At 29.9% G+C, this 26160-nt stretch overlaps 1 protein-coding gene across 9 annotated transcripts in view; it reads left to right on the top strand.

Moving 5' to 3' along the window:
* LOC141524813 (uncharacterized) overlaps positions 1-25909 on the top strand; it is a 29615-nt gene extending 3706 nt beyond the window's left edge. Inside the window, exons 3-16 of one of the 9 annotated variants that reach the window (XM_074238902.1) lie at positions 5068-5393; positions 6242-6598; positions 9173-9358; positions 10086-10704; positions 10992-11612; positions 11690-11824; positions 11892-12628; positions 12704-12893; positions 13082-13393; positions 14035-14071; positions 15163-15305; positions 20128-20562; positions 20654-21127; positions 21746-25909. In XM_074238902.1, the coding sequence (XP_074095003.1) occupies positions 5107-5393; positions 6242-6598; positions 9173-9358; positions 10086-10704; positions 10992-11612; positions 11690-11824; positions 11892-12628; positions 12704-12893; positions 13082-13393; positions 14035-14071; positions 15163-15305; positions 20128-20562; positions 20654-21127; positions 21746-21817 (4605 nt within the window). In that variant the 5' untranslated portion in view covers positions 5068-5106 and the 3' untranslated portion in view covers positions 21818-25909. Of the gene's footprint in view, positions 1-5067; positions 5394-6241; positions 6599-9172; positions 9359-10085; positions 10705-10991; positions 11613-11689; positions 11825-11891; positions 12629-12703; positions 12894-13081; positions 13394-14034; positions 14072-15162; positions 15306-16168; positions 16693-16770; positions 17135-18293; positions 18934-20127; positions 20563-20653; positions 21128-21745 lie in introns of those variants that run through there. The other 8 variants (XM_074238904.1, XM_074238903.1, XM_074238905.1 and 5 more) reach the window with 8 other exon arrangements.
* Positions 25910-26160: the final 251 nt, after the last annotated feature.

The raw sequence follows: 26160 nt of genomic DNA on the forward strand, positions 1-26160 counted from the left end.
CAAGTTCACCTACCAGCACTCAGTAAACTAGACAGAGACGAGTTTAACTCTGCTCGGGGAGTCTTCTTTATGGAGACATCAGGCTGATGGCAGAACAGGCTGGGACAGATATAAAGATATGTGGACGTGAAGAAGAGAGCACAAGCAAGATGGAATACGGAAGCGATGGAGATGGAGTAACCAGCTCCTATAGTAGATGCACAAGAGTGAGAACAAAGCTGAAAGAGAGGGTGCTTCCAACTCATCCTAGCACACAATCTGCCAATGTATTACTTGTTTTGTGCCGACACTGTTCTTCTGTCAAACCTGGCACACGTTCAACTATTTCCTATAACAGAATAGGCATAGTGAAGCTTTCAAAGCCTCGTTTCGACGGCTAGGCTTTTTATCTCCAACATCAATTAAGTATCTAATCGCTTTCATGTATTCTTTTATAAATTAATTATACTAAAGTAAAAAATCAATTTCAGGTTTTAATTCCCTGCTAGCTTCAACCAGAACTGTGGTTGTTTTCTTACCAGTTTCGACAACTCATTCGATAGGTTTAAAGCGTATTAGCGTGTCTGTACTAATTCACCCCATGTGTTGTACTACAAGGCACAACATCGGGGACAGTTGGGAAGCCAGTACAGAGCCGTCGATTGTAAAACCCTTGAAAGCTCTGTACAAAAGTGTTTGCTCGTGAAAGGAAGAAAATTCAACATTAAAGTTAAGACCCTTTACTCTTGTATGATTCTCTGGTTCTCTACTTCTCCAGTTTTCTCTATATATATATCCGAGTAGCGAGAAATTAACGAATCGTTTGTCGCGCCGGCGCTAAAGCGTCCTTTTTACCAGGACGATGAAAGCGCTTGAGACTCGCTGAGGGCGATGCTTGAGGCAAGGGTGCTATCGAGAGTGTTGGACTAAATATCTATATCTATATACATATACATAGATGTTAATGTATATCCTATATACATTAAGCCAAAAAGGATGAACAAGCCACAGTACAGAGGCACACGCTCAAGTGCAATTGAATGTGCGTCCTCTACCTACCTATCTACAAGAGTTGAGCCCACGCGTACTTGAAATTTGCCGATTGTATCTGTTGGTGCCAGTGACCTCCTATTGATTCCTCCAGCACCACGAGCGTGCTCTTCTACCCACTCTTTCTCTCTCGCTAGCGCTCTCTCTACCTATATAATAATACAACCCTCTTGGCCCCTGCGTGTATAACCACCTAGCTGCCCTCACCCTTATTCACCCACCATTGTCGACCTCCGCTGACGTGCCGCCTGTTCCTCATGATTACGACCCCTCCCTATCAGTTCAAAAAATATAACTTTTCTTCCGACTTTATTTCTTATTCGCATGCTTCAGTAATAACTTTTAAGTCTAACAACTAGCTATCAGATTATAATCGTTCGTAATATCAATAATGATGATAATTATCAAGATAAATCGAGTTATTTGTATGTTTGTATAAAAAAATTTTTCATCTATTTGATATAGCTAATAATTATAGCTATTATCTATTTGTTTAATCTTTATTAAAATTTTAGTAGAGGTAAAACTTTTGGTTATTAATTTTTTTATGGGTCAGAAAAATGAAATTGTTTCTTGTGCTATCAACTATTTTGTACACAAAGCAAGATAGTAATAGTAGCCAAGGGATGTTGGTACAAATTTCATTGGATCACAGTTTGAAAGACGCTCGTCACAAGGACAAAGTAGAAAGAAAATAACGTGGTTTAACAGGCCACCTGCCACCACCCTCTTTAACTCTCTGGCTAAACCGCATTTTCGTTGTTCTTTTCGTTACTCATTTTTCTTCTTCACTTACTCTGTACCTAGAGGTACCTAAAAATTTATACATATATCTTCCTACAGCTAGTCTGATTCACGTTTACGCCACCGCTTTGACAGGACTCCCAAGGGTCTCTCGAATCGATCAAAAGCGTGTCTGCTTGTTTCCTTTTCAGTGATTTGTCTTGAGTGAACGCAAAGAAGAAACGACTTCAGTGAGCTAGAAGAAGATTCCAGAAAGCTACACCTACTTGACGAAATTTTTTTATACTCTATATTGTAGCTTTTTTATTTAATATATATATATATATATATATATATATATATATATATATATATATATATATATATATATATATATATATATTTATTTATATATTTTTCAGGGGGAATAAAAATACAAGTGAAAATATTATAAAGGACGATATTTGTCATGGGTGGATTGACACCTTGGAATACATGAAATAGAAGTGTCATCTGCTTGATGAGAGGGATGTTGTACGCAATAAAATATCCTGAACTTGCGTTTGATCCGACAGGATAATTATGAATAAATAATTGCAAGTGAGAGTACACTTGCGGGAATTTATACCCTCTATGCTCAATAGCTGGTACGACTACCGCTACAACCACGCTATACTCTTCTATGCATTTGTCAGTGTCAAAAGCAATTGAAATCGACAACTAATTTTCGGAATAGCAAACCGAGAAGCTACTAGAATATCAGGTGGTTAATTACACCTGCTGAATTGATTCATTTGCATCATTTATCATTAAGGATAAAATTATGTTTTTTAATTAAAATCGACCGTATTTTTATTTAATGACATAATCAAGACTGGAGAAGGAATAGCTCCAGGGAGAAAAACAAATGACGCTGATAAAAATAATTAAAAAAAAAAAGTTAAAAAGTAATTATACTAAAACCAACAAGTTTTTCTAATATCTTTAAACTTTTGAAATAATAATTGAATTAATCAAGTTAACTTAATACTAGATAATAATTAATTTTGATTCGGAACACTAAAGTCTGGAGTGTTTACATCCTGAAGCGTGAAATGTGAGACGTCTTGGGGTTCCCCTTTTCAGTAAGTTACTTTTGAGTTTCCCCAAAGTCGACGCTTGAAACTACTGTGGAAAGTGGCATGGTAGCTAGAGAGTTGAGAGTGAGGGTGGAGTCGTCAACGTGGAAATTGTCACTGAGAAGTAGTTGCTGATGCCATCAGGTTGTCTATATATATATATATATATATATATATATATATATATATATATATATATATATATATATATATATATATATATATGTGTGTGTGTGTGTGTGTGTATGTATGTATTCCTAAAGATGGAAAGAAGTAAAAGTGAAAGAAGAAATGAGAGACTGAGGCGTAAAGAGTGTACCAAAGAGGAAGTTGAAAAAAAAAATGAAATAAAACTGTAAAGAAGATTTCTTTTCTGGTGGTGGTACTAATATGACTACCGACGCAACTCCTGGTACGAGGTACTTTTCTACACTACTCGACAAGCTTAGTGCACGGCGAAAGTGTATGAAAAACAGAGTAATGTCAGAAATTGGCGTTGATCGTAATCGCAGTGGAATTTTGTTTGCTAGCAAAAATGAATTTCAGTCTGTCTGTAGTTGGTGGAAGAGTAGAGAAGAAGAAGAAGAAGAAAAAGAAAAGGAAAAGGAGAATGAACATGAGGATAGATTCAGCAATTTTAGCAGAGTGCGTTCATTCGTCTTTAAAGAAGTTTTAAGTTGGGAAAAAGCACAGATGCACTCTATAATTTTTTCTAGTGTAGATTATATATAGAAAAGACAAGTTACGAGGGAGGAAAAGGTAAGATGAAAGATCATCTTTACAGTGGCACACACAACTTTTTTTTACACGTCTTTGAGTTTTCTATTTCAGTGAAATATCCAGCATTAAGTAGACGTGAATTTTCTTGTTCGTCGGAGTCTCTTCTTACAATTAGAGTCAATCTCGTCGGCTTAATTGCTACATCGACTGTTGCTGCTCCTAGTGCAGTGGTATGGTGGGCTGGTACCTACTTTGCTTTTACTGAAGCCAATGATGAAGTTATCGCTAGTTAACTTTGCTTAAGCGATTACTTGATATCTAACCGCTTCATCTTGATTTTCTTTTTAGATTACCAAACATTTTTTTCTGAACGTTTTTTTTTTTTTTTTTTTTTTTTTATATCATTAGATTCAATCAAGTTTAAAGTGGCTCGTGCTCATACAAACTTTGTCTTAAAATTTTTTTTTTCTTTTGCAGTTGAACAATCTCTCAAGTTTCTATTGAGTTTTATTGGGTTGGTGCAAATGAAAATTAAAAAGTAGAGAAAAAGTAATTATTTAAACGTATAATTGTCATGATCACGGTCTCTAAAGTTTAATTATTAAATCCACATGACAAGTAATGAGGTAATCATGCGGGTGGTTTGTGCGGTTACACTGTTAAAATAGGATTCTGTCTGTTGCCGGTGTTTTCACATATCAGTCCGACAATCGGTCGCGGTATCAACAGATAAATAGATTATACGCTCAACTTAGCCGGATAATCATCTGGAGAATTCCTTTGACGCAAATTCTTGTCTACACTTTAGATAGTGTCTCTAGATCGGATTATTATATCATTAATAATGTACATTAGTATAAATATAAACTGCTCCCTGGTTTATCTAAATAGCTATTAAACATTGACAATGATAAATTTTATATTTGGAATCAATTTTTTATTTATTATTTAAAGTTAAAAAGGTATATTCTATTTTTGTAATCTGCCAATTATATCAGAAAAACGGAAATGTCAGTCAAAAAAAAAATTTTTTTTAATCAACTACTTTATTTAAATATTCAACAGCAAACAAAATAAAAAAAAAATTTTTTTTTTCAAAGTTTGTCTATCATTCTAATTTTGAGAATGTAAAAATAGTAAAAAAAAAAAAAAAAAAATAGAGAAAAAGCCTTCTTGACATTCTAAAACCAACAAAGGCTTTATGTATATATAATTACAGACCTCTTTTCTCATAATTGTTATTTACTTTACTTGAAACCAAAAATGCATACGTACCTACTATAAGCTTTTTTTCATTCTAAAATTTTTTTTTATCTGAATATTCATTTGGAGTTTTTTCAAGCAAATTGATAAAAAAATAATCGATATGTCTTTTTTACGGTATATTGGTATTGAACGTCAGCCATAAATATAAATCTAAAAAGCAACTTGTATCGGTGATGAATTAAAATGAATAATATCTGGTATTTTATTCCAGGATGGACATCGACTCAGGCGAAATGAACTGGACGTGGCGATGACAAGCCTGATATTGGAGAACGCAGATTTAAACCGACTATTTCCGAAATGCCGGCCTAGGGGCGGTCATCCCCCGCAATCGGGGGCAGGATCGCATCATCAGCCAACGGGCCAGCAGCCGCATGACCGTCGTAATTCAACTTCAACGTGTAAAAAGCTGGAGCCGGTCACTACACCGCCGTCGTTGTCCTCGTCCTCGCCGACGAGCGTCGTAACAGGAGGATCAGGAAGTGGATTCCCGCATATCGACATGATTGACCTGGAGCACGACAATAACACCGACAGGCAAGTCAACGTGTGTGTCGAGCCAACATGCAGGCTTTGGTGGCTTTCAGTTGTGATGCAACATACACACCTACTCTAGCCCATGGAGTGTACCGGTCTAAGTCTAAGGCGCATTTGTGATGATATTGAAAGGATACAACCTGCTACTAAATTATGTGTGCCGAGGGAACGATTTACGTTCTGGATACTACTAGATGCTTGAATTTTAGAATTTTAGAGTTTCATTTTCCATTTCTTCTTCTTCTTATTCTTATTAGACGTCTTCTAGCTTTCTTCTTAGCTATTCTTGCTTTTTATATACTAGTATTTTTATTTAAATATATATACGTATATATATTTTCACTGTGCTCCCTCGTGACTCGATTTCATCGTTTATACGAGATGCATGTACAGCACAAGCATACCCGCATTTCCATGAACGCCGTTTTACTCCCTTCCTCATCAAAAATTGGAGCAACAACATCGATCGCGCCATTCCTACTTTAGCCTCGTTCCCTTTTTTCTCTTATTAAATAAAAATAAATTCGTGAAGAAAGGAAGAAAGGAGATGAAGTAAATGCTAAATTTAAAAAAATAAATCAAAATCATTAATAGTATTTACAATGGATATAATAAAATCCCCTGTCGCACCGCGCTTGCTACAGATCCTTCTTTTATCTCACCTGAAAATCCAATTCTGTTTGAGTTTTAATTAAATTTTATTTATAAATATACACGGCGTTGCTTTTTAATTTTAGTCTCTAGTTTGTTGCAATCACCACTAGTAATTTATGTTTTTTTTTTTTTTTTTTTGGCTTTCTTTTAGTATCTATCATTTTTTTTTTAAGTCTTCCAAGTTACGTTCGTAGGTGTAGAAAACGAGCGACGAGTCGCAGGAAAAAATCAGGTTCGCTGTCCCGTAGGACGGCAAACATAATGCCGGGGTTCGAGGCCCAGATCCAGTCCCAGTCCCACCAGCAGCAGCAACAGCAGCAGATATTGACCTCCCATCAGCAGCACGGGATGATCACCACTAAGCCAGTGTCGTCTTCCAGTTCATCGTCCTCGGCATCAGGACGCAGTGAAGATGCACACAATTATGGGAGTCTTGGTGGTAGCGATCATCAAGGACAGTCCCAGCAAGATGACAGTGGACCTGAAGAAGGTCCTGTTTATATTTTAACTTCTGCAAAAGGCGATAGAAGTTATAAATTACGAGATTCTCGGTGAGTTTTTTTTTTTTTATTGATTTATTTTACAGTCAATATGAAAAATATTAATAGAAAAAAAGAAAAATGAGAATTATCTTAAATATTTAGTCTAATTAGAAATTTTTATATAAATTAAGCTAAATTTAAAAATAGGATAAATTTTAATGCAATTATTAATTTATGTAAAATACATACTTTTAATAATTAATTAAAATCTTTGATAATTGTCTAATTTATGAAAAAGTTTAAATCAGTGAAATTTAAAAATAATTTACATAAAAAACAAATATGAAAATAATAGAAGAAACTAATAGTATTTATAATAAAGTTTTGAAGTTTATTTTCACTAAAGAAGTAGAACTATCATTATTTATTAAAAAAAAAAAAATAAATAAGATACGGTAAATTGTTGTGTCTTAAACTTTTCGTTTTAAGTAATGTCAGTTTTATTTCTTCAAAAGAAATAAAATTCTACGTACTTAAGAAATTTATTATTAATATTTTTATTATTGGATTAAAGCCCAAAAAAAGTTTATAATTTAAATGACAATTCACCCAATCTTTAAAAAAAAAACTAAAAATTATTGATATCATTAGTATTTCAAGTATTTCTGTCTGTGTTTCTATGCAAAAGACATTATTTACAATTCGGTGCTATTTATATCTTCTATTTAATATGGATCTTTGTAAATATTTTAGTTACTTTTTTTTTTTATATATATACTTCTATCTACATAAGTTCAGCTTCATTAATAATTGAACTCTGATAAATTATTTACTAAAATGATTTTAAAAAAAATCAAAATTTATTCGCTTCAGTAACTTGGAATAGAAATAAAGAAGAAAATTGTGTATTTGAACATAAAATTCAATTATACCCTCAACGGAGTGCGTCCGTTTTATTCTGTCGTTCTTCTAAATTAATTAAATAATAAATATTTATTTTAGTTAAATTCTAGAAAAAACAAAAGCCGAGATTATCATTCATTTATAAAGTTTATTTCTATTATAAATTGACGGACTTATTGAAGTATGTTAAGTACTTTGATAAGAGAAATAGCTCATGAGGCTTGCTGGCTTAAACTTTTTGGGTATCAACGTCGTTGTTCTGAAAGCTTACAAGAGTCACGTACAATCTGATGCCATTGTATAATCGGTTTTGAATAGAAAAAAAGGTTGTGCTTTGTTGGATATTTATATCCACTCGGTATTTTATTCATTTATGCGTTCTTTGCTCAAACTTATTGTCTTTATCAATCACTCCTGTACACACTACTATACAATCTCTTCTCAGTTTAATTCTACAAGTAAAAAAGACATGACGTTAAAGTTAGCAGTCACTTGACAATTCTTTAACTTTTTTTTTTAACAAACAAATTTTTTCTGGAAAATTATTTTTAAAAAAATTGCATTTTTATTTTTTTTAAATTTTTACATGTCAATTTTATTTTGTCATAATTTATTTGTTATAAAAATTCTTAAAATTTAATAAATATCTGCAAAATTAATTTTTATAAAAAAGAAACTAAAGAAAATTTTTTAAAAATATTTGTGAAAATTTATTAAAGCATTTTTTGCATTCTTATTGAAGAAATTCTTATTCTGAGCAGAAATTTTTAATTTTTTTTTTTTAAATATTAAATTAGAAGTGAATAATACTTTATAAAAATTATGAAAATTAAAGTAGCAGATATTTAATCATTTTTAGAATTTTTTTAAGAAATAAATCAGTGCAAATAAAATTATTAAAAAAAAAATTGACATGTAAAAATTGTAAAAAATTAAAAATGCAATTTTTTAAAAATCATTTTTTGGAAAAAAATTTTTTTTTCTTTTGGAATAATTTTTTCAATAAAAAAAATTCTAAAAATTTTTAGATGTCAGCTAACTTAATTTTCATCAGTATTATCAAGTAAAAATAATTTTTTATCCATTCAATAAGTGAGATTATAAAAAGTTAAAATAAATGAAAACTATAAATATCTTATACATTTTAAATTTGAAAAGAGGAAGTCGCGATAGCAGCGCATTCAACGTCAAGAGCGAAATTTCTCGTTGACGCAAACACACGCGTGTGGTGGGAGGAATAGTGTTTTTTTTTTTTTTTTTTTTTTTTTTTCCCATTCGTTGGGGCAAATGCTAACATAACTAAACCATATCAACAGAACATACTGTGTTATGGATCTTAACCAAAACACGTCAAAATAATTATTAATTTAAATGCAAAAGCATTGAAATATTAATTAAAATAATTATTAATGATGAATTTACTACAAATATACGGGTTTATTATTTTAAAGTTTTATAAACCTTGAGTTTATGCAGTTTGTGCTCATTATATTCATTAACAAGTGGTTAGCAAGTGGTAAGGGTCGAAAAAAAAAATAAACTTTTCATACACTCGTTTGAATTCGCTCTTTGAATCAACAGTTAACTATTTGGCACACATTTTATGTGTATTTTATATTCATTTATACATAAGCAATATAGGTCTATAAATATAAAAATTTTTTTTGTAAGTAATTTTTTTTATACTGTCATATTTTATTTATATATATGTATGTATATGTTTTTTTTTCTTATGAATAGAATTATTGAGATAGCTGGAGGAAGAGAAGTATTCTCACAGAGTAGAGGTAAAGTTGCTGCGAGGAAGCCTCGTTTCCTTACCTCTTCAAAGTCCGTGCCTAATGACGAATCTACTGGAGACAAGTTGACGGTGAAAAAAAATAGTAAATCACCCAATCGACAGAGTGTCTGGGAATTACGAAGCAGGTACAATACTTTAAACAATATCTCCATAATTATAACTATAATAATTATTTTTTATTCATAAAAATTTTTTTCAGCCTCTCTGATTTCATTTTACTACCTAGAATATTTTATTTGCTAATTATAAAATTCTTTAATCTCTGGATTATGTCTTCAAATCAGCTGCCACTAATTATGGTTCAGTATAAATAGATCTGTGTATAGGCTTTCTAATCAATATTTAAAAAAACATTTATGTAGAAGATAGAAACATATCTCATGAATACTGAATACGTCGTGCGTATATCTGGTTTATGTTATACGATATTTCAGTATAGAATATTGTCATGGGATATTTCTATCTTGACATTCTTTTGTGTTTAGATAATTCAAATGAGATTATTTTAATATTTTATACTTATGATACTATTCAAAATTCTTAACATGCATTTTAAAAATTTTTACTGTTTAACAAATTTAATTTATGAAAATTTTAATGTAAATGTATATAGTCTGTATTGTTAATTGATCAATTAATTATTAACGAGATTTTTTTTTTTTCTGATGATCTTTTTCTATACAATCATAAATGAAACAATTCTAAATGAAATATTGTACGAGGGATAAAATCAGAGAGGCTGAAAGTAAGTTTTATTAATAAAACAAATCAAAACACACAAAAATAAATAGTTCAAGATAATGATAAAGCTTTCAATAAAAAAGAAATATAAATAATTATTATCGTTATTAGATGTGGAGAAGCAAGACGACAGCGAGCAAACCGTGAAATAACCGAAACAGTATTTTCATCCGAAGTACATTCAGTTCGTCGTAATCCAACAACAAAATCAATTCTTGATTATGACTCACCAAAGGCTGCACGAAGCAATCGTATTATAAATTATGACTCGGTATTAAATAGCAATAATGTAGAATATACAGTGCCGAAAAGTATAACAGACATTGATTGTGGATTACCAAAGAATTGTGTTGATTATCAATCCAATCATACGACACCAGCAAGAAGTATGGCTATTGTTAGTGATGGTGAGGTTGTTGTCTTTGATGACATTGATGACAATTGGCAGGGACTTAGATTGGATCTCGGTTCGACAAACAGCACGTTAACAAATTCACAAATAAATACTACGAGTTATTTAAATTCCGATCAAGATGATATACAGCAGCAGCAGCAGCAGCAGCAGCAGCAGCAGCAACAGCAACAGCAACAACAACAACAACAGCAGCAGCAACAACAACAGCAGCAACGTAATAGCAGTAGAATTCCTCCGGAACCACCTGGCTCAAGTGGCGGTAGTTCACCGAGTCCTACGTCAACGTATCCGAGAAATACGTCGAACTTTTTTAAGGTACATTACATACTAATTGCTTCAATTGTCAAGACATTATCTTGTTTATAGAGCCAGCTGTGAAGGCGTGTATATCTTACTTTCACAGTTGCATTAATTATGATTCCACACGACGTTGTTTTAGCATATGTTGAATTAATTAAATTCGCTATTTACAACGTCACTTTTCTCATTAACTCTAACGAATACCTTTACATATTATGTACACACACAGGTATATAAATACATGTGTGTTTACATACGTAGGTTAATATATATAAATGTTTTAAATAATGTGTTATATTTAGGTGATTACACCCGCGAGTGACTGCGAAGTAAATTCACCCTCCCCAGAACGAAATCACAAAGTAGCAAGGGTTATTGGTGAATTACCCATAGCTCAGTATTCCGGTAGTCCACGTCGCTATGGTGTGCGTGAAAATTCACGATTACCAAATATTTTATCATCACCCTCGATATACATGACACCGAGACCGGGATTTCCTCAGAGAATTTTACCAACAACGCCAAACCAAAAAGAAAAGGAGACTGATTATTTGCCAGCGAAAGAAGAACCAATTGTTGAGGTGTTAGTTGATACGACGACGAGCCCAACACCTGAAAAAAGTAACACCAATCTTATGGTAACTTCACACTCCGTTGAAGAAATATCCACAACGCAAGATCTTGTGACACAATCAGCAGAGTTGAAACTACAACGGGAGGAGGAGGAAGAGGAAGAGGAGGAAGACTTTCTTAAACCATCATTTCTCAGTAGTGATAATTTATCGAGTCTTGTTGCACCCGGGGGTAGTACTTTTGATTATTTATATGAGTTTTCTGAAACGAGAAAAGTGTTGGAGGAATTTTTCAAGTGTCCCGCTCCTACCGAGGAAAAAGAAAGCAATGGCGAGTCGTTTCCATTTCAGGTAATTATTTTATTAATTATATTAAAGGTTATTAAATATTTTAAAACACTGAATACATTTTCATTTATTATTCAAAGGATTTGGATTATGAATTACGGCGACAAGGAGGAAACTCATACGTTGGTCAGCGTTTAGCCAGCGGTTTACCAAATACAGAAGAAGTTATGGTACATGAATCTCCAAAGAAACAGCGAGCAGATTTTCCTCCTTCTGTAAGTATACGGTTAAATTATTTTTAAATTCTGAACCACGATAAAAATTTTAAATTCCGTTAATTAGATCGAGCATGAGAACAATTTCCTTGATTTGTCTGTGGGCACTGGAAGCAGTGAAGATCTTGGCGAAACAGAAGTAGGTTTACAGGTCGGGCATTCACGAAACTTTACTCTGAGTCCGGAAACAACGGATTGCGACAGTAATTGCGGTGATCTTGATAGCGAAATGTCATTAATGATGATGGACAATGAACTATTACCGGCAAGCGGGCTACTGGGGTCTGTTGGTGATCTCGGCAACAATTCAGATTCACTGAGAATATACACAAGTATGCCAGTGCTCGAGGACGGTTTATCGAGTGGTCACGCGAGCGATACCGACAACAATAATCCAACGGTGATGTTGATGAAACGTCAGATAAATGAGATAGAAAAAGAAATAATTCAAAGGACAAGAAACGATATGCTGGGAACTGATATCGATAATGAAAAAGATGTTAGTTTGAATGTTACGAAAGACATACTACAAACTTTGAAAGCAACGTCCCCAGATTTATTTATAACCCAGAAAGAAAATTCTTACGAGACGAATGAGTTGAATTTAGACGGCTTAGATCCATTAGGTACTCCACCACCGCCTGCGCCTCAGGGTAGACAAAGTATTAACTTGGAGATTGGCGGTGAAGTTGAAGCTGCAATAAAGGATATACGAATGGCTTTGCAGAAAACAAAAACCTTGCCAGTTAAATCGCCAACGGAAGATCCTCCCGAGCCGAGCGTCAGTCCCATTTGGATACCCAGGTACACTTTAATGACAACTTTATAGCCTTTAATGTTTAATCGACAATGCGCCAAGCGCATCTAACTAAGTTATAGTATGTTGGATGGTAGGCGGCGGATTTGCACCGAGAGCAACAGCGAAGATTCAGAGGCTCGCCGCGTTGAGGACGAGAACGAAGTTGAGGTTGAGGAAGTTGTAGATGAAGAAGAAGCCGACACCGATTTGGAAACTGACCGACTCCTCGGTCAACAAAGAACTGATGATCAAGGGTTCTACGATGACAAGGTATTATTAATTTTATTTGTTAGCTAAATTTAGCTCTGATAAAAACAATATCATTATTATATTCTATCTTGAAATTTCTGTATGGTGTGTGATTGGTGCACAATATTTTCCTTCCTCAATGCACGTAGTCGCGTGCTAATGTCGCTGGTTAAACTAATGATAACTTTTCGTACTTGGTATTGATGCAGGGGTGGCGGAAGCCTAAAACTAGGACAATGCTACCACCAATGAGTACCAAAGTCGTAACACCAAAGCAAACCCCACCGAAAACATTGAGTGTAGCTCCACTAGAAACGCTAACGCCACCCGAGCCCCTGCCCTCAACGTCGTCATCCATATCCCCGCCTCCTATTGTCACTGTAATACAGTCGCCGACGTCTGAATGCGAGGCGACATCACCCACTACTCAAACCTCAGCGAGTCCCCAGAAGATCTCCCCGGTTAAAAATTCTCCCTCGCCTACACAAAGCCTCAAGGAGTCCAACGGCAAGGCGAAAAAGGTGCTCAGAACGTTCAAAAACATTTCTGTTCATAGAGCCTCTTTTTTTATTATTTATGAAATGCCCTTTATGCGCTAGGCTCTTTAAACTTTTATTTATTTATTTTATTTAGTTAATATTTTTATTTTTACTTTTTTTTATCGTCTGTTACAATTATTCTGCGCTGATGAACGAGGTTACTTGGCTTATGGCATTCTCAACGAGCTTCTGCCTTTTATCTTAAAAATATAAACTTAAATAAGCATTTTTTTCTAACTTTTTAAACTATGCTTTCACTCAATTATTAGCTTTGTCCTATTGCATTTGTAGAATATAATACATTAAATATTTATCTCTCCATCTTTCTTGCTTTATCTTGACATTTATACTATTATTATTATCATCCATTTATTTTTTTTTCTTTTCACCTTTAATTTATCAATCAAATAAACTATTCTTTCACTAGTTTGCCGATAATTTATTTTTTCTAAAGCATGATTTATAATTGACATTTTTTTTCAAACCCTCAAATAGGCATGTAGCAGAATTTTCATGATCACTAATTCTAATTTAACAGTTAATTATTATTATTATTTTTATTATTGTACTAATTAATTATTTTATATTAAATAATAAACGAAAAAAATATCTTATTTTTACAGGAAAAAGAGGGAAAGAAGAAAAGCCGTAACAAAGAAGGTAAAAACTGTAGTCATATATCTCATTAAAAGTTGATAAAAACAATGTTGATGAGTAAATAGTCAACAACGCATAAGTATTTTGGACTAAAACAAAAATCTTCAACTGATAACAACTAAATATGATAATATCAAATAACATACCTACTAATTATATTTTTTATCTTAATCCTTACTTTTCAACGCTGCCATGTCGGGAATGCAACATTTTATTAATCGGTATGTATTTTTCCTTATTTCTATTACTATCTTTTTATCCTATTAAATACTCCAATGAGCATTTGAATAACTAATATCTAACAATATACTCACGATAACTTTACCTCGTTCTTAATAATTTAAATAAAATTTTATAATCGTGTGCAGCCGTCGACGTCATACATTTAATAAACTTAATTGTTGCATTGCTCATTGATTCGCATTCTGCAATCGGCAATGTCTCGTACAATACATAAACATTAAACGAGGATAATTTATATATTTTTACTCTACGTGCATACGTGCTCAACAATTACATTCTTTTTGTGTCATATATAATCTTGGATTTAAAGTGGCTTCCTTCAAGAACACAAAATATCAGTTAACCGTCTCTTTTTCATCCACAAACATATATATTTTTATTAAATTAACAAAATCAAGTTCTTTATCACTAAGAAAATACTCAGTTATCATTAATCGTTTAGATATGAAATTTAAACGTTCATAAAATTACTACTTAGTCGCTCGTTAGCCAGTTAAATATTAGTATTTAATTTTTAACAGTGGGGAGAGGTGTGAAGTAATAATAATAATAATAATAATAATAATAATAATAATAATAATAATAATAATAATAAAAAACAATCTTGAGCAATTGACTTGAATTATATCTATTTTTCCCTGACAAGTACACGAGTTGACATCGGAGTAATAATTTTAATTTGGCATAATTAATCAGTAAAATGCCGGGTGAAATAGCGAATATTGCTTTCACGAGCAACGATATTAAATTATTTCGTGCATCGACGGATTATGTTATTACATTTGGAACATTAATAACAAACAATAATTATGATTCAAATAGTAAATCACGTGTAACTGTGCCACTTACAGGATTACTGGATGATCCATCAGTGCTGATTGAGGGTGTACTGTTTCGTGCGCGATATCTCGGATCAACGCAACTTGTTTGCGAGGGCCAACCAACTAAATCCACGAGGATGTGTCAGGCGGAAGAAGCCGTATCTAGGATAAAGGTATGTCATAATATGCCACAGAGAGACGACAATATACACTAGATTTCGTAATTATTGTTATCATCATCATTATGAAGTTGTTGTTATTATTATATTAATAATAATATTAATATTTAATTCATTCTCGATGGAAACTAGTCACTTGGTTTAAGCACTCTGTTGGCTTGTTGATTTAATTATTGTAATTATTATAATTATAAATCAAACGGCAAAATTATTGGATAATTGTACTAATTGATTGACTATTAGATTTATTAATATTTTATTACAATATATATATATATATATTATTTGTTTATAAAATAAATTTTAGTATTCGTAACACCTGTGAAAAATTTTCCAACTCGTACTAATGTGTATATATATTACGTAAATTATACATACTCGGTTGCTGTATAATTTTTGATCAGTGAAATGTTTTATATATTTAAATTATTTGTTTATTTATTTTGATATTTTTATTTTTAATTATAAATTAAAAAGTAAATTCAGCATGCAATGAATGCTTAACACTGATTTTTTATTTGCCGTTTAATTTAAAATATTAAGTGTAATAATTATACATAAATATATACTAGTATTTATCGTTATTATTATTATTATTATTATTATTATTATTATTATTATTATTATTATTATTATTATTATTATTATTATTATTATTATTATTATTATTATTATTATTATTATTATTGCAATATATTTGAAAAGCTGTAATAATTTCACTTAGAGAGTAATACCGACTATTTGCAGTAATAGTGAATGACAATTTGTTTATTTGATTTTTTTTTTTAAATAATTAGGTTGTTATTATGAAAATAATCGGTAATATATTTTTATGTTTCTTTTTAAATTACTTTTAGTTGAGCCAATGGATTTTCGAGAATGAATTTTACTTAAGAAGATCGTCTAGTTTTATTTTTAAAAATAATATTTGTAGACTGTAGATTTATATTTTTATTTATGTAAATTAAGTAAATTCATTTTTATGGATAAGACATTCTTCTTAAAAATATTGGCAAATAATTACATATTATCATCAGTTTAGACATTGCATTTGCTCAGTGTTAAAATAGAGACCAATTATTACGCTCCATATTTATTATAAAATTATTACATATAAATAATTAATAGATTAGTCCAAAAAATATTAACAAAATAGTTAAGTTGTGGATTGATTTAGTTATTTAGTGCATTTACCAGAATGATTTGAGTAATAATTATTTTAAAAAATTATAATTAAATTATTAGCTAAAAATTTTATTGAAGACGGAGCCACGCTGAGTAAAAAAAATAAAGTCTAAACGGCGATTCTTATTGACAGTTTTATTATTTATATTATTTTGTTAATTTGATTTATTATAATAATTATTTACATATATAATTATCTTTATATTTATTATTTTTATTGTTATTATATATATTATACATATAAACTAATTGTGAGACGGCCGTCTATGCAAAGAGGCCTGAATGTTTCAGTGTAGCGACCCCCTTCCTCACATCACGAACACCACCCGACCACCGAACACTGTCATCTTCTCAGTGTAATCTTTTTTATGTGTCTGTCTGTCTGTTATGTCGGTCTTTTATTATTATTATTATTATTATTATTTTTTCATTAATTATTTTTATTATTGTTATTTTAAAAATTTTTTTACTCATTTACTTTTAAGTATTTTCATATTTTTTTATTTTTTAATCTCTTTAAATATCAACATTAATTTTATTTTTTATCAACATTTATTATCATTATTATTTGTATAATTATAATTATAATTTTTCTTTGTTTAAATGCCGTTCGTCTGCTCTCAAATATGCTTGCCAGTAATTTAGGTCTTTTTATTTCTTAACGTATAGTAGTAATAAATAAAATGTTTTTTCACGATATGCTTAATTGCACATATACACACGTCGTTGTGTTTTAAAATAAAAATAACGAAACAAAAAAAATCATTTTTTTAAAATAAATGTATTAGATTATTGTTTTCTTAATATAAAAAATAATAATTATTATTCTTATTTATTGGCATGAAAAACAAAATAATTGAAGTGGCAATTGTATAAATCACGTAATGCTACGGAAATCTGAGTAATTGATTAATTTTTTTTTAAGCTAGAACAATAATTTATATATGTTATTATTATTATGATTATAATTATAATTGAGTAGATATTGTGCAAATATGCTAAGGCATTTAAATAAGTATTTAAAATTGCATCTTGCAAAGCTATTTTTATAATAATGCATAACGGTTCTATACTTTCTATATGTTAGATTATTAAAGCATTTAAAATAACAAATATAGCTCAAATTTATCGGCTTATAATTATTATTTATTATTGCTGCTATTGAATATAAAATTTCAAACAATAGTTTTTTTTTTTATTTAACAAAAAACATTACTTTATTTAAAATTAGAGCTTCATAATTATTTTAAAAGCTTAAAATTACTTGTCAGTTGAAAAAATTTGCAATTAAACTTTTTGATTTTATTTTTTAGAATTTTAAAACAAGTTAACATTGACACAGTGACATTTACAACGTATAAAGATTTCTCATTAAATTACAACGATATCGACGTGAAGTTTAAAAATAAAAATACCTCTTTATTTAAAAATAGAAAATTCATGTAATTTATTAAAAAAATTTTCATTAACAATTTAATCATAAAAAAAAAAAATTAATTTGATGAGAAATTTTTATTCTTGATAATTGCTGCTGGATGATGAAGTAAAAATTTTTTCAACGGATAAATAATTTTAAATAGCGCTTATTGCGATTGTCCAATTAATTTTGAGGCGATAAAAATTTTTAGAAGCATAAGAGAGACGAAAAAAAAAAAAAAAAAAATCATAATGATTAATAAAAGTAATAAAAAGCCTTGGCTCATTGCCTTGTTTCCTTTGGTGATGCTATTGGCAATGTGACTAGCAGAGCCTTTCTGTTTGTCTGTTTGTTTGGCGCGCGCGTGCGACTCGGTGAAGGATGTCGTCCCGGAGCCGGTGCCGATTCAATCGCTCTTAAACTATGGGAGCGGGCAGCATGGCTATGGCCGTTGCAGCGTCGCCTCCCAGGGCAGCATTGACGAGGATGAATGCGACTCGAGTGAAGAACTGATAGGGAGTGTTGCCGGTGGGGGCCAGCAGCAGGTGGAGACCCAGCAATTGGGATCATCATCCCAGACCTCGTCGTCAGGAAAGCTGGCCCCGATCGGCGGCTCGATCGGTCCATCCACCGTTTTCAGACTACATTTTCTCGGTTCGGTCGAGGTGGAAGAGGAAGGGGGACGCAAACGTCGTAAGCGTCTTAAGAAGCACATGGTTGAAGAAGCTGTCACTAAGATAAAGGTCCGCTCAGCTTGTCCCTAATAATAATTAATCTCTGATTAATTCAATTACTTATTATTTATTATTTTTATGATTTTACAACCAACTTAATGTTTAGTTTATTTTTTCTTCCCGTGGCTTTATTCTTCAATTCTGTATCCTTACTAATTATTATTAGTGTTCGCTCTGTTTTTTATATTTTTATTTTAAAAAACAATAACTGCTTGTTTATTTACATATTTATTTATTTAATTAATTATTTGTTTGTTTTATTCTGATTGAGTTTGGCATGTTGATTTCTTCTTCATTGACATTAATATAATTTTCTCATCTAAAATTTTTTTAAATTCGAAATTTTATTAATAAATCAACGTTACTGCATTTATAATAAAAATTTAACTGTTAAAAATCAAAACTGAAATTGAAGAAAAAATTTCAAGGAAAAAATTGCATATAGAATTTTAAAAAATAAAATTTTTATTAAAAATGTAATAATGCTGATGAATTAATCTCGGATTTACTCAAATCTCACAAAAGATTTAATTTAAAAAATCACTTAATATTGTTTAATTAAATCCAACAATTACATTAATTAAATATCAGAGAGGTGTGATTTTAATAATTAAATTCTTTAATAAAATGACTCTTCTCGATTTACTGCAAACCGAGTTCAATAATTGTACACTGAGTTACCGGTTTGGATAATTTTATTATTTCATTTTTTTTTTTTTATACAATACATGATGGTCATTGATAATGATAATGGTGATATGAGTGCACTTTATTCGCTTTGATGTTGTAAAGTGAATGCTTTTATTATTCTTATTATTATTTATATTTTTTTTAACTATTATTGTTACTATTATTATTAATATATATGCATTGTAATCGAGACTAATTTTAGACACGCTTCACATGGTAATTTATTTATATTTATGCGCTAGCAATATACCAAAAAATAAAACACACACACACACACACACACACACGCGCGCGAATAAATATGTATGTACTTATATGTAAAGTACAATCTTTATATATATGTATATATAAATATAAAATAGGAATAAATGAAAACATAAATATATATGTACACTTGTTTGATGTTTAGCCTGGTACTCTATGTACGAAATAGAAAACGGTTTGCAAGTCTCATCAAGACTGAGCTCATCGTCCTCTACTTATTTACATTCGTAACTCTCAATTTAATTTATTTTATTTAATACTTACTCCTTTTAATAGTATAAATTATAATATTATTTAAATTAATATCATTTAAATTTTTTACATAATCATTTTATAAATAATAAATAACATTGAATGTAACTAATTAAATGAAACAAATTGAAAGCAAACTCATCTAACTAACTCATTATGCTTTACCATGCTGCTCGCTTGACTTTAGGCATTGGTGAGTAAATAACATAACTGTTTAATATTAAAATGTTAACTATATTTATTGAATTTAACTGAGTTAATTAAAATTTTACAGGCACCAGATGGTGAAACTCAACCGAGTGCAGAAGTGGATCTGTTCATATCGACGGAAAAAATAATGGTATTAAATACAGATCTTAAGGAAATAATGATGGACCATGCTCTGAGAACTATATCTTATATTGCGGACATCGGAGACTTGGTAGTGCTGATGGCCCGAAGACGTTTCGTACCTCATGAGATGGAAGAGGCTCCAAAGATAAATAGAACGCCAAAGATGATTTGCCATGTGTTTGAGAGCGAGGAAGCTCAATTTATCGCCCAAAGTATTGGACAAGCGTTTCAGGTTGCTTATATGGAATTTCTAAAAGCCAATGGCATCGAGGATCACAGCTTCGTTAAGGAAATGGATTATCAGGAAGTTCTAAACTCCCAGGAGATATTTGGCGATGAGTTGCAGATGTTTGCCAAAAAAGAAATGCAAAAGGAGGTAAAAATACGGCTGGTTATGAAAAATAAAATCAAGCTAATTGTTGCAATGTAGAGATGGTAGTTTTAATTAATGCGATAAATTATTCCAGGTGGTAGTACCCAAAGCAAAAGGCGAAATCCTGGGTGTGGTGATTGTAGAATCTGGATGGGGCTCGATGCTACCTACGGTAGTAATAGCAAATCTTGCGCCAGCCGGTGCGGCCGCACGTTGTGGTCAGCTCAACATTGGCGATCAGATAATTGCTATTAATGGAGTATCACTTGTAGGATTACCATTATCAACGTGCCAGACTTACATTAAAAATTCTAAAAATCAGACAGTGGTTAAGCTTACGGTTGTGCCATGCGCTCCGGTAGTTGAAGTGAAGATTAAGAGGCCGGATACTAAGTATCAACTAGGATTTAGTGTACAAAATGGTGTAATATGTAGTTTACTGAGGGGTGGAATTGCTGAGAGAGGTGGCGTGCGTGTGGGCCACAGAATAATCGAGATTAACAATCAGAGTGTTGTTGCTGTGCCACATGAGAAAATCGTTAATCTCTTGGCTACGTCTGTTGGGGAGGTAAACTTATTATTTCACGATCGATAAAGAACTAATTAATTTAGCATAACACTATGTAAAATTAAGTTCTATTTAGCATTTACATGTTTATTTGTTTAAAGGACATAACTAGTGAGACAGCCTAAAAAAGGCGATTTTTGGGAATTAAAAAAAAACTACTGTATCAATTGTTTGAAAAATTTTAATAATATGTTAACACACATTTTGAGAATACACAGTAAAATTTTTGAAGAAAAAAGTTAAATATTTTTCGAGTTACACGCGATCTCCGACGGTGCTAAAAAAAAGGTCCTCCACTGTTGATCCGATCAAAAAACTGGAGGGTCATTGTATGGAGAACTATACACAGAATATGCAGAAAAAAATTTGGTAGTGATCGGATCATTTGTCTAACTGCCGAGCGGCTACTCTTTAAATGATGGCTGTAACTCAAAAACTATTTGAGATGTCGATTTAAAATTTTAGTATCTTTTTTTCAAAGGCATAACCTTTCGAAATATGAAAAAAAATCGATTTCACTATAGTTGTGCCCTTTAAAGAGCTCTAATTTTTACCTTGTTCAAATTAAAACACTCCAAATACATTATTTATTGACTAAAATGAATTTTTTTGTTACAGATACTCATGAAGACGATGCCTACATCTATGTTTAGACTATTGACCGGTCAGGAGTCTCCAGTGTATATATAAAAAGATAAATATGCAGTTCCATATATACACATAAACATTCGTATGAATGAAAATAAAAAATTTGAGGATAATAATAACAAAAATACTTATGGAAGAGAAAATTTTCTCAGTTACCTGGTCGTTTTGTTATGTAGTGCAAAAGACAATACAACCGCCATCCACTATCGTATATTCTATATCTCCATCACCCGTAAAAGGCTTGTTCCAACGTGGTGAGAATCACCTTTGTATTCCAGTCAACCGGAACAGTCTTCTGTACTCAAGCTTTCAAAAAAAAAAAAAAAAAAAAAATATTATAAAAAAAATATTTACGTAAACCATAAATTTGAAATATAGTGACACGTAGCGAGTAAGCAAATAAAAAAGCGAAAAATTACGAGAAAGTGGAAAAAATAAGAGTGGAATAAATGTTAATGTTTAAGTATTTAATCTTAATATATAATTTATATCGATCATCATCATAGATAGATATGTTATATATAAATATATGAATTATTATTGATAATAATAATCATACTCTGATATAAAAAAAAAAATTAATCAGTTTATCCGGCGAATTGGGATTTTCTATAACAAATCACAATTTAAGTCATACAGTATCAAATTTTCTGAGCTTGAGATAATGTAATTAAGAATATTTGAGCTTGATCGCTGAATCTCAAGAGACAAGTTGATGATTTATTTATTTAAAGTAGCTTTGCATAATATTTAGCCTATGGAAAAAAAAACAAAGATATAAATATATAAATAAATAAATATATATAAAAGAGAAGATAAGTCTCTCATTGATCACAAGAAAATTGAATGATCGAGTGAATGACTACTCGGAGAGTCTCACTAATAAATATTAACATTAATAATATTAATAAAAATAATAATAATAATAATAATAATAACGCCAAGGAAAATGATAGTTAATTGAAATGCACATGATTATAAATAGCACAAAGCTCTTAACGTGTGTCGTTTTGAGCAGGGCTGAAACAAATAAATAAAAACGTGTATATTATATAAATGAATACAATACGTAATTTATGAATTTATCTAGCAGTTATTTCTAAAAAAAAAAAAAATAAATAAAATTGAAAAAAATATATATAAATTAATAGTATTAAATATTATTATTATTATTATTCTCACTTTGGAGATAAAATCTACGTACATTCCTTCATTTAAACTTATTATATATAAATTAAGTGCTTGAGAGATAAATAATGTTTAAAGTAATAATAATAATATATGGTGCCCGAGATTATTCATTTATACTGGATACGAAAAAAATAACTAATAAATAAATTATCATAAACATTTATAATCATAACAAAGTGATATACGTAGAGCACACCAAAAATAAAAATTTCAGTCAGACAAGTTAATGTATATTTACATTATTAATTAAATAATGATTTATAGAGTAGCTTATCTTGTAAAAGCCGATGTTTTAAAATCTTTGGCTTATGTTATGTATTGATATCCTTGATAATGTGTTCTCAATCCTATTATTTAAATATTTTATTTAGACTCCGGACTATTCTATTGCCATTGAGCTTCCATTTCATACAATGCGAAAGCTCGTGATGGAGAAAATCAAATGATAAGATAAAAGCCCAAAAAGAACAATAGATAAGCGTATTTATGATCTCGTTGAACCGCCGGTACCGCTTTTATTCACGTGTATTATATGCTAAATCCTAGCCTTATCATCTTCATTCTCGTTATTAAAGTTCTAATAATAATAATAATAATAATAATGTTGATAATAATAATAATTAAAATAATTATTATTACTATTATTTTTATTATTATAAATATATAGATGTAAGTAATTTCTGTAGCTTCTAACACAAAGAGAACCGTAATAAAGAGCTATTTAATTACAGTAAAATAATAATTATTATTAAGTCTTCTCGCGATTGATATTGTTAGACTGAAGGTGGAGAAAATTATAAATCAAATTTTAATAGGTAAAATATTTTTTTTAAATTAATACACTGGTGGTGCTCTTGAAATTTATATACCGCTCCTAATAGTCCTAATAGTAACTTTATATAATTATAACACAAAAAAATTTATAAATCTTCACTTTTTGTTCAATCGGCTTTTTAAAAAAATCTATAAACATATTTATATACATATATATATATATATGTATATATATATATATATATATATATATATATATATATATATATATATATATATATATATATATATATATATATATATATATATATTTATTATTAGTGCGGTGCAAGCGAAGGTAGATAATAAATCTGGTGATTGATTTAAAATTTAAATTTCAATGTATAATAATATTGATTTATTGATTAATTCACGTTAAAATACGCGTGGTTTAAATTGTTAAAATGATTATACTTAAATATATATTATATATATACATGAATATATAACTAAATATGAATATATATTTATGCGCTTGTAAAAATGGAAGAAAACTCTGGCATGGGAATTTGGAATCCATATCTTTTATGATACAATTGGAACGGTATGATTATATATATGTATATTATGGGATCAAAAAAAAAAAATAAAATAACAGAAAACAAGATGTTACATAGTAGGTGGGTGGCTGAAAAAAAAAAAAAAATAATCTAGTCATTAATGCTGAAAAGACCGGAGTAAAATATAAATAAATACATATGTTATAATGAAAGGTAAAAATAATAATACTCAATGAAGCCATTAACAAGCCACCCTGACTGATAACCGATGCACGTTTTATTAATTAGTTTCATCGTGAGAATTTTGCCATACTAATGCATATTGATAAATAAATAACGATTAACAATAGACCTCGTGACGTTATCGAGATGTTAATTCGTTTAATAATTTCTGATTGCATCGCGACCTGCTTGAATATAAAAATAATAATGTAACAAAAAAAAAAAGGAAAAAAATGGTGACCGAGCTCAGCTCATCATACTGTTATATTTTTTAAGTATCTTTTGTATGTTTGCAAAGTTTACTATTAATTATTAATTTTTATTATTTCTTCTTTATCAATTTGTATTTTTTAATTTAATCTGACACAAGTCATGTATACGCACTTAATTTTACAGTGCTCATCTCTTTATCTAATTTTGTGTGAAATATATAAAGTTAATAATAATAATAATAAATCTATATTATTAATTTATAATATTAATGATCATTAGTAAAAGAATAAAATGAATAAATAAAGTAAATAATGAAAGAAAGAGAAGAGATATATATGTAAAAGAATTTTTTTACGACATCATGTTGAATGGTGGCGGATGAATATCGGTGTTTAAAGTGTTTTTAGACTTAGCGCCAATACTCACCTCTCCATTTATTATTTAGAATGACAGAATATAAATTATTAATAATAATAATAATAATAATAATAATAATAATAATAATAATAATAATAATTAAATAATAATGATAATGATTTAAAAATCAACGTCGGCTGTTAATAATTTCTATATAGAAAGCAAGTAATAATTGATGCGAAAAAATAATGAAATAAATTAATTAAAATAAAAAAAAAGATGCATAATAAATAATAAAATGCAATATTTGTAATTGAATTAAATATTTATGTAAAGCTGTTTCAAAAAAAAAAAAAAATCAGTCACGAATAATTTTAATGCGTAAGTTAATTGGGAATTGTAAAAAAATTCATTTGGGTGAGTGAATAATTATTAATTTATCCAAATGAATTTCCAGTGTCATGTTATGTTTAAGAGTAAAATAATAAAAACAAAACTAAATAATAATTCAGTAAACAAATTGAAATGATTATAAATAAATTGAAAAGCCCGCGCGTTAATTTATAATTATCTTATTACCATGCTAGGGCTTGCGTTGTAGCTTGAAAAGTCGTGAAAAGCACGCTACAAAATGAAAATAAATAATAAATTAATTAATTAAAATAAAAATTAAAAAAAAAATTATCACGACTATCTTTATCAATTTGTGAGTGGTATAATTATAAGTTAATAAATTATCAGTGAGCTATTGAATGTGTATATGGTAATAATTATTATTATACTAGTCCACAGAAATGTAATTTTGAATTCAAAAAAAAAAAAAATCACTAAAAAATTACATGAATTTTTTTAACTAATTATTTTTGACTCGCTCGTTAAATTATAGTATTAAAATTATTTATATGTTCCTTTTATTATTTTATTAATTACTTTATTTTATTTATAAAATACGATGAGTTTACATATTTTTAAAGCAACATTCAAACAATCAATCAATTCATCAGACGTCGAAGAGTATTTCAGATAAATGCAAACGTCGTCTTATCTTATTCCGACAAGCAACCGATCAAATGGTTATTATTATTATTA

The sequence above is a fragment of the Cotesia typhae genome, unplaced genomic scaffold (assembly GCF_013202065.1).
Source record: "Cotesia typhae breed Kobodo isofemale line unplaced genomic scaffold, CoteBio_Ctyphae contig_23, whole genome shotgun sequence".
Lineage (NCBI taxonomy): Eukaryota > Metazoa > Arthropoda > Insecta > Hymenoptera > Braconidae > Cotesia > Cotesia typhae.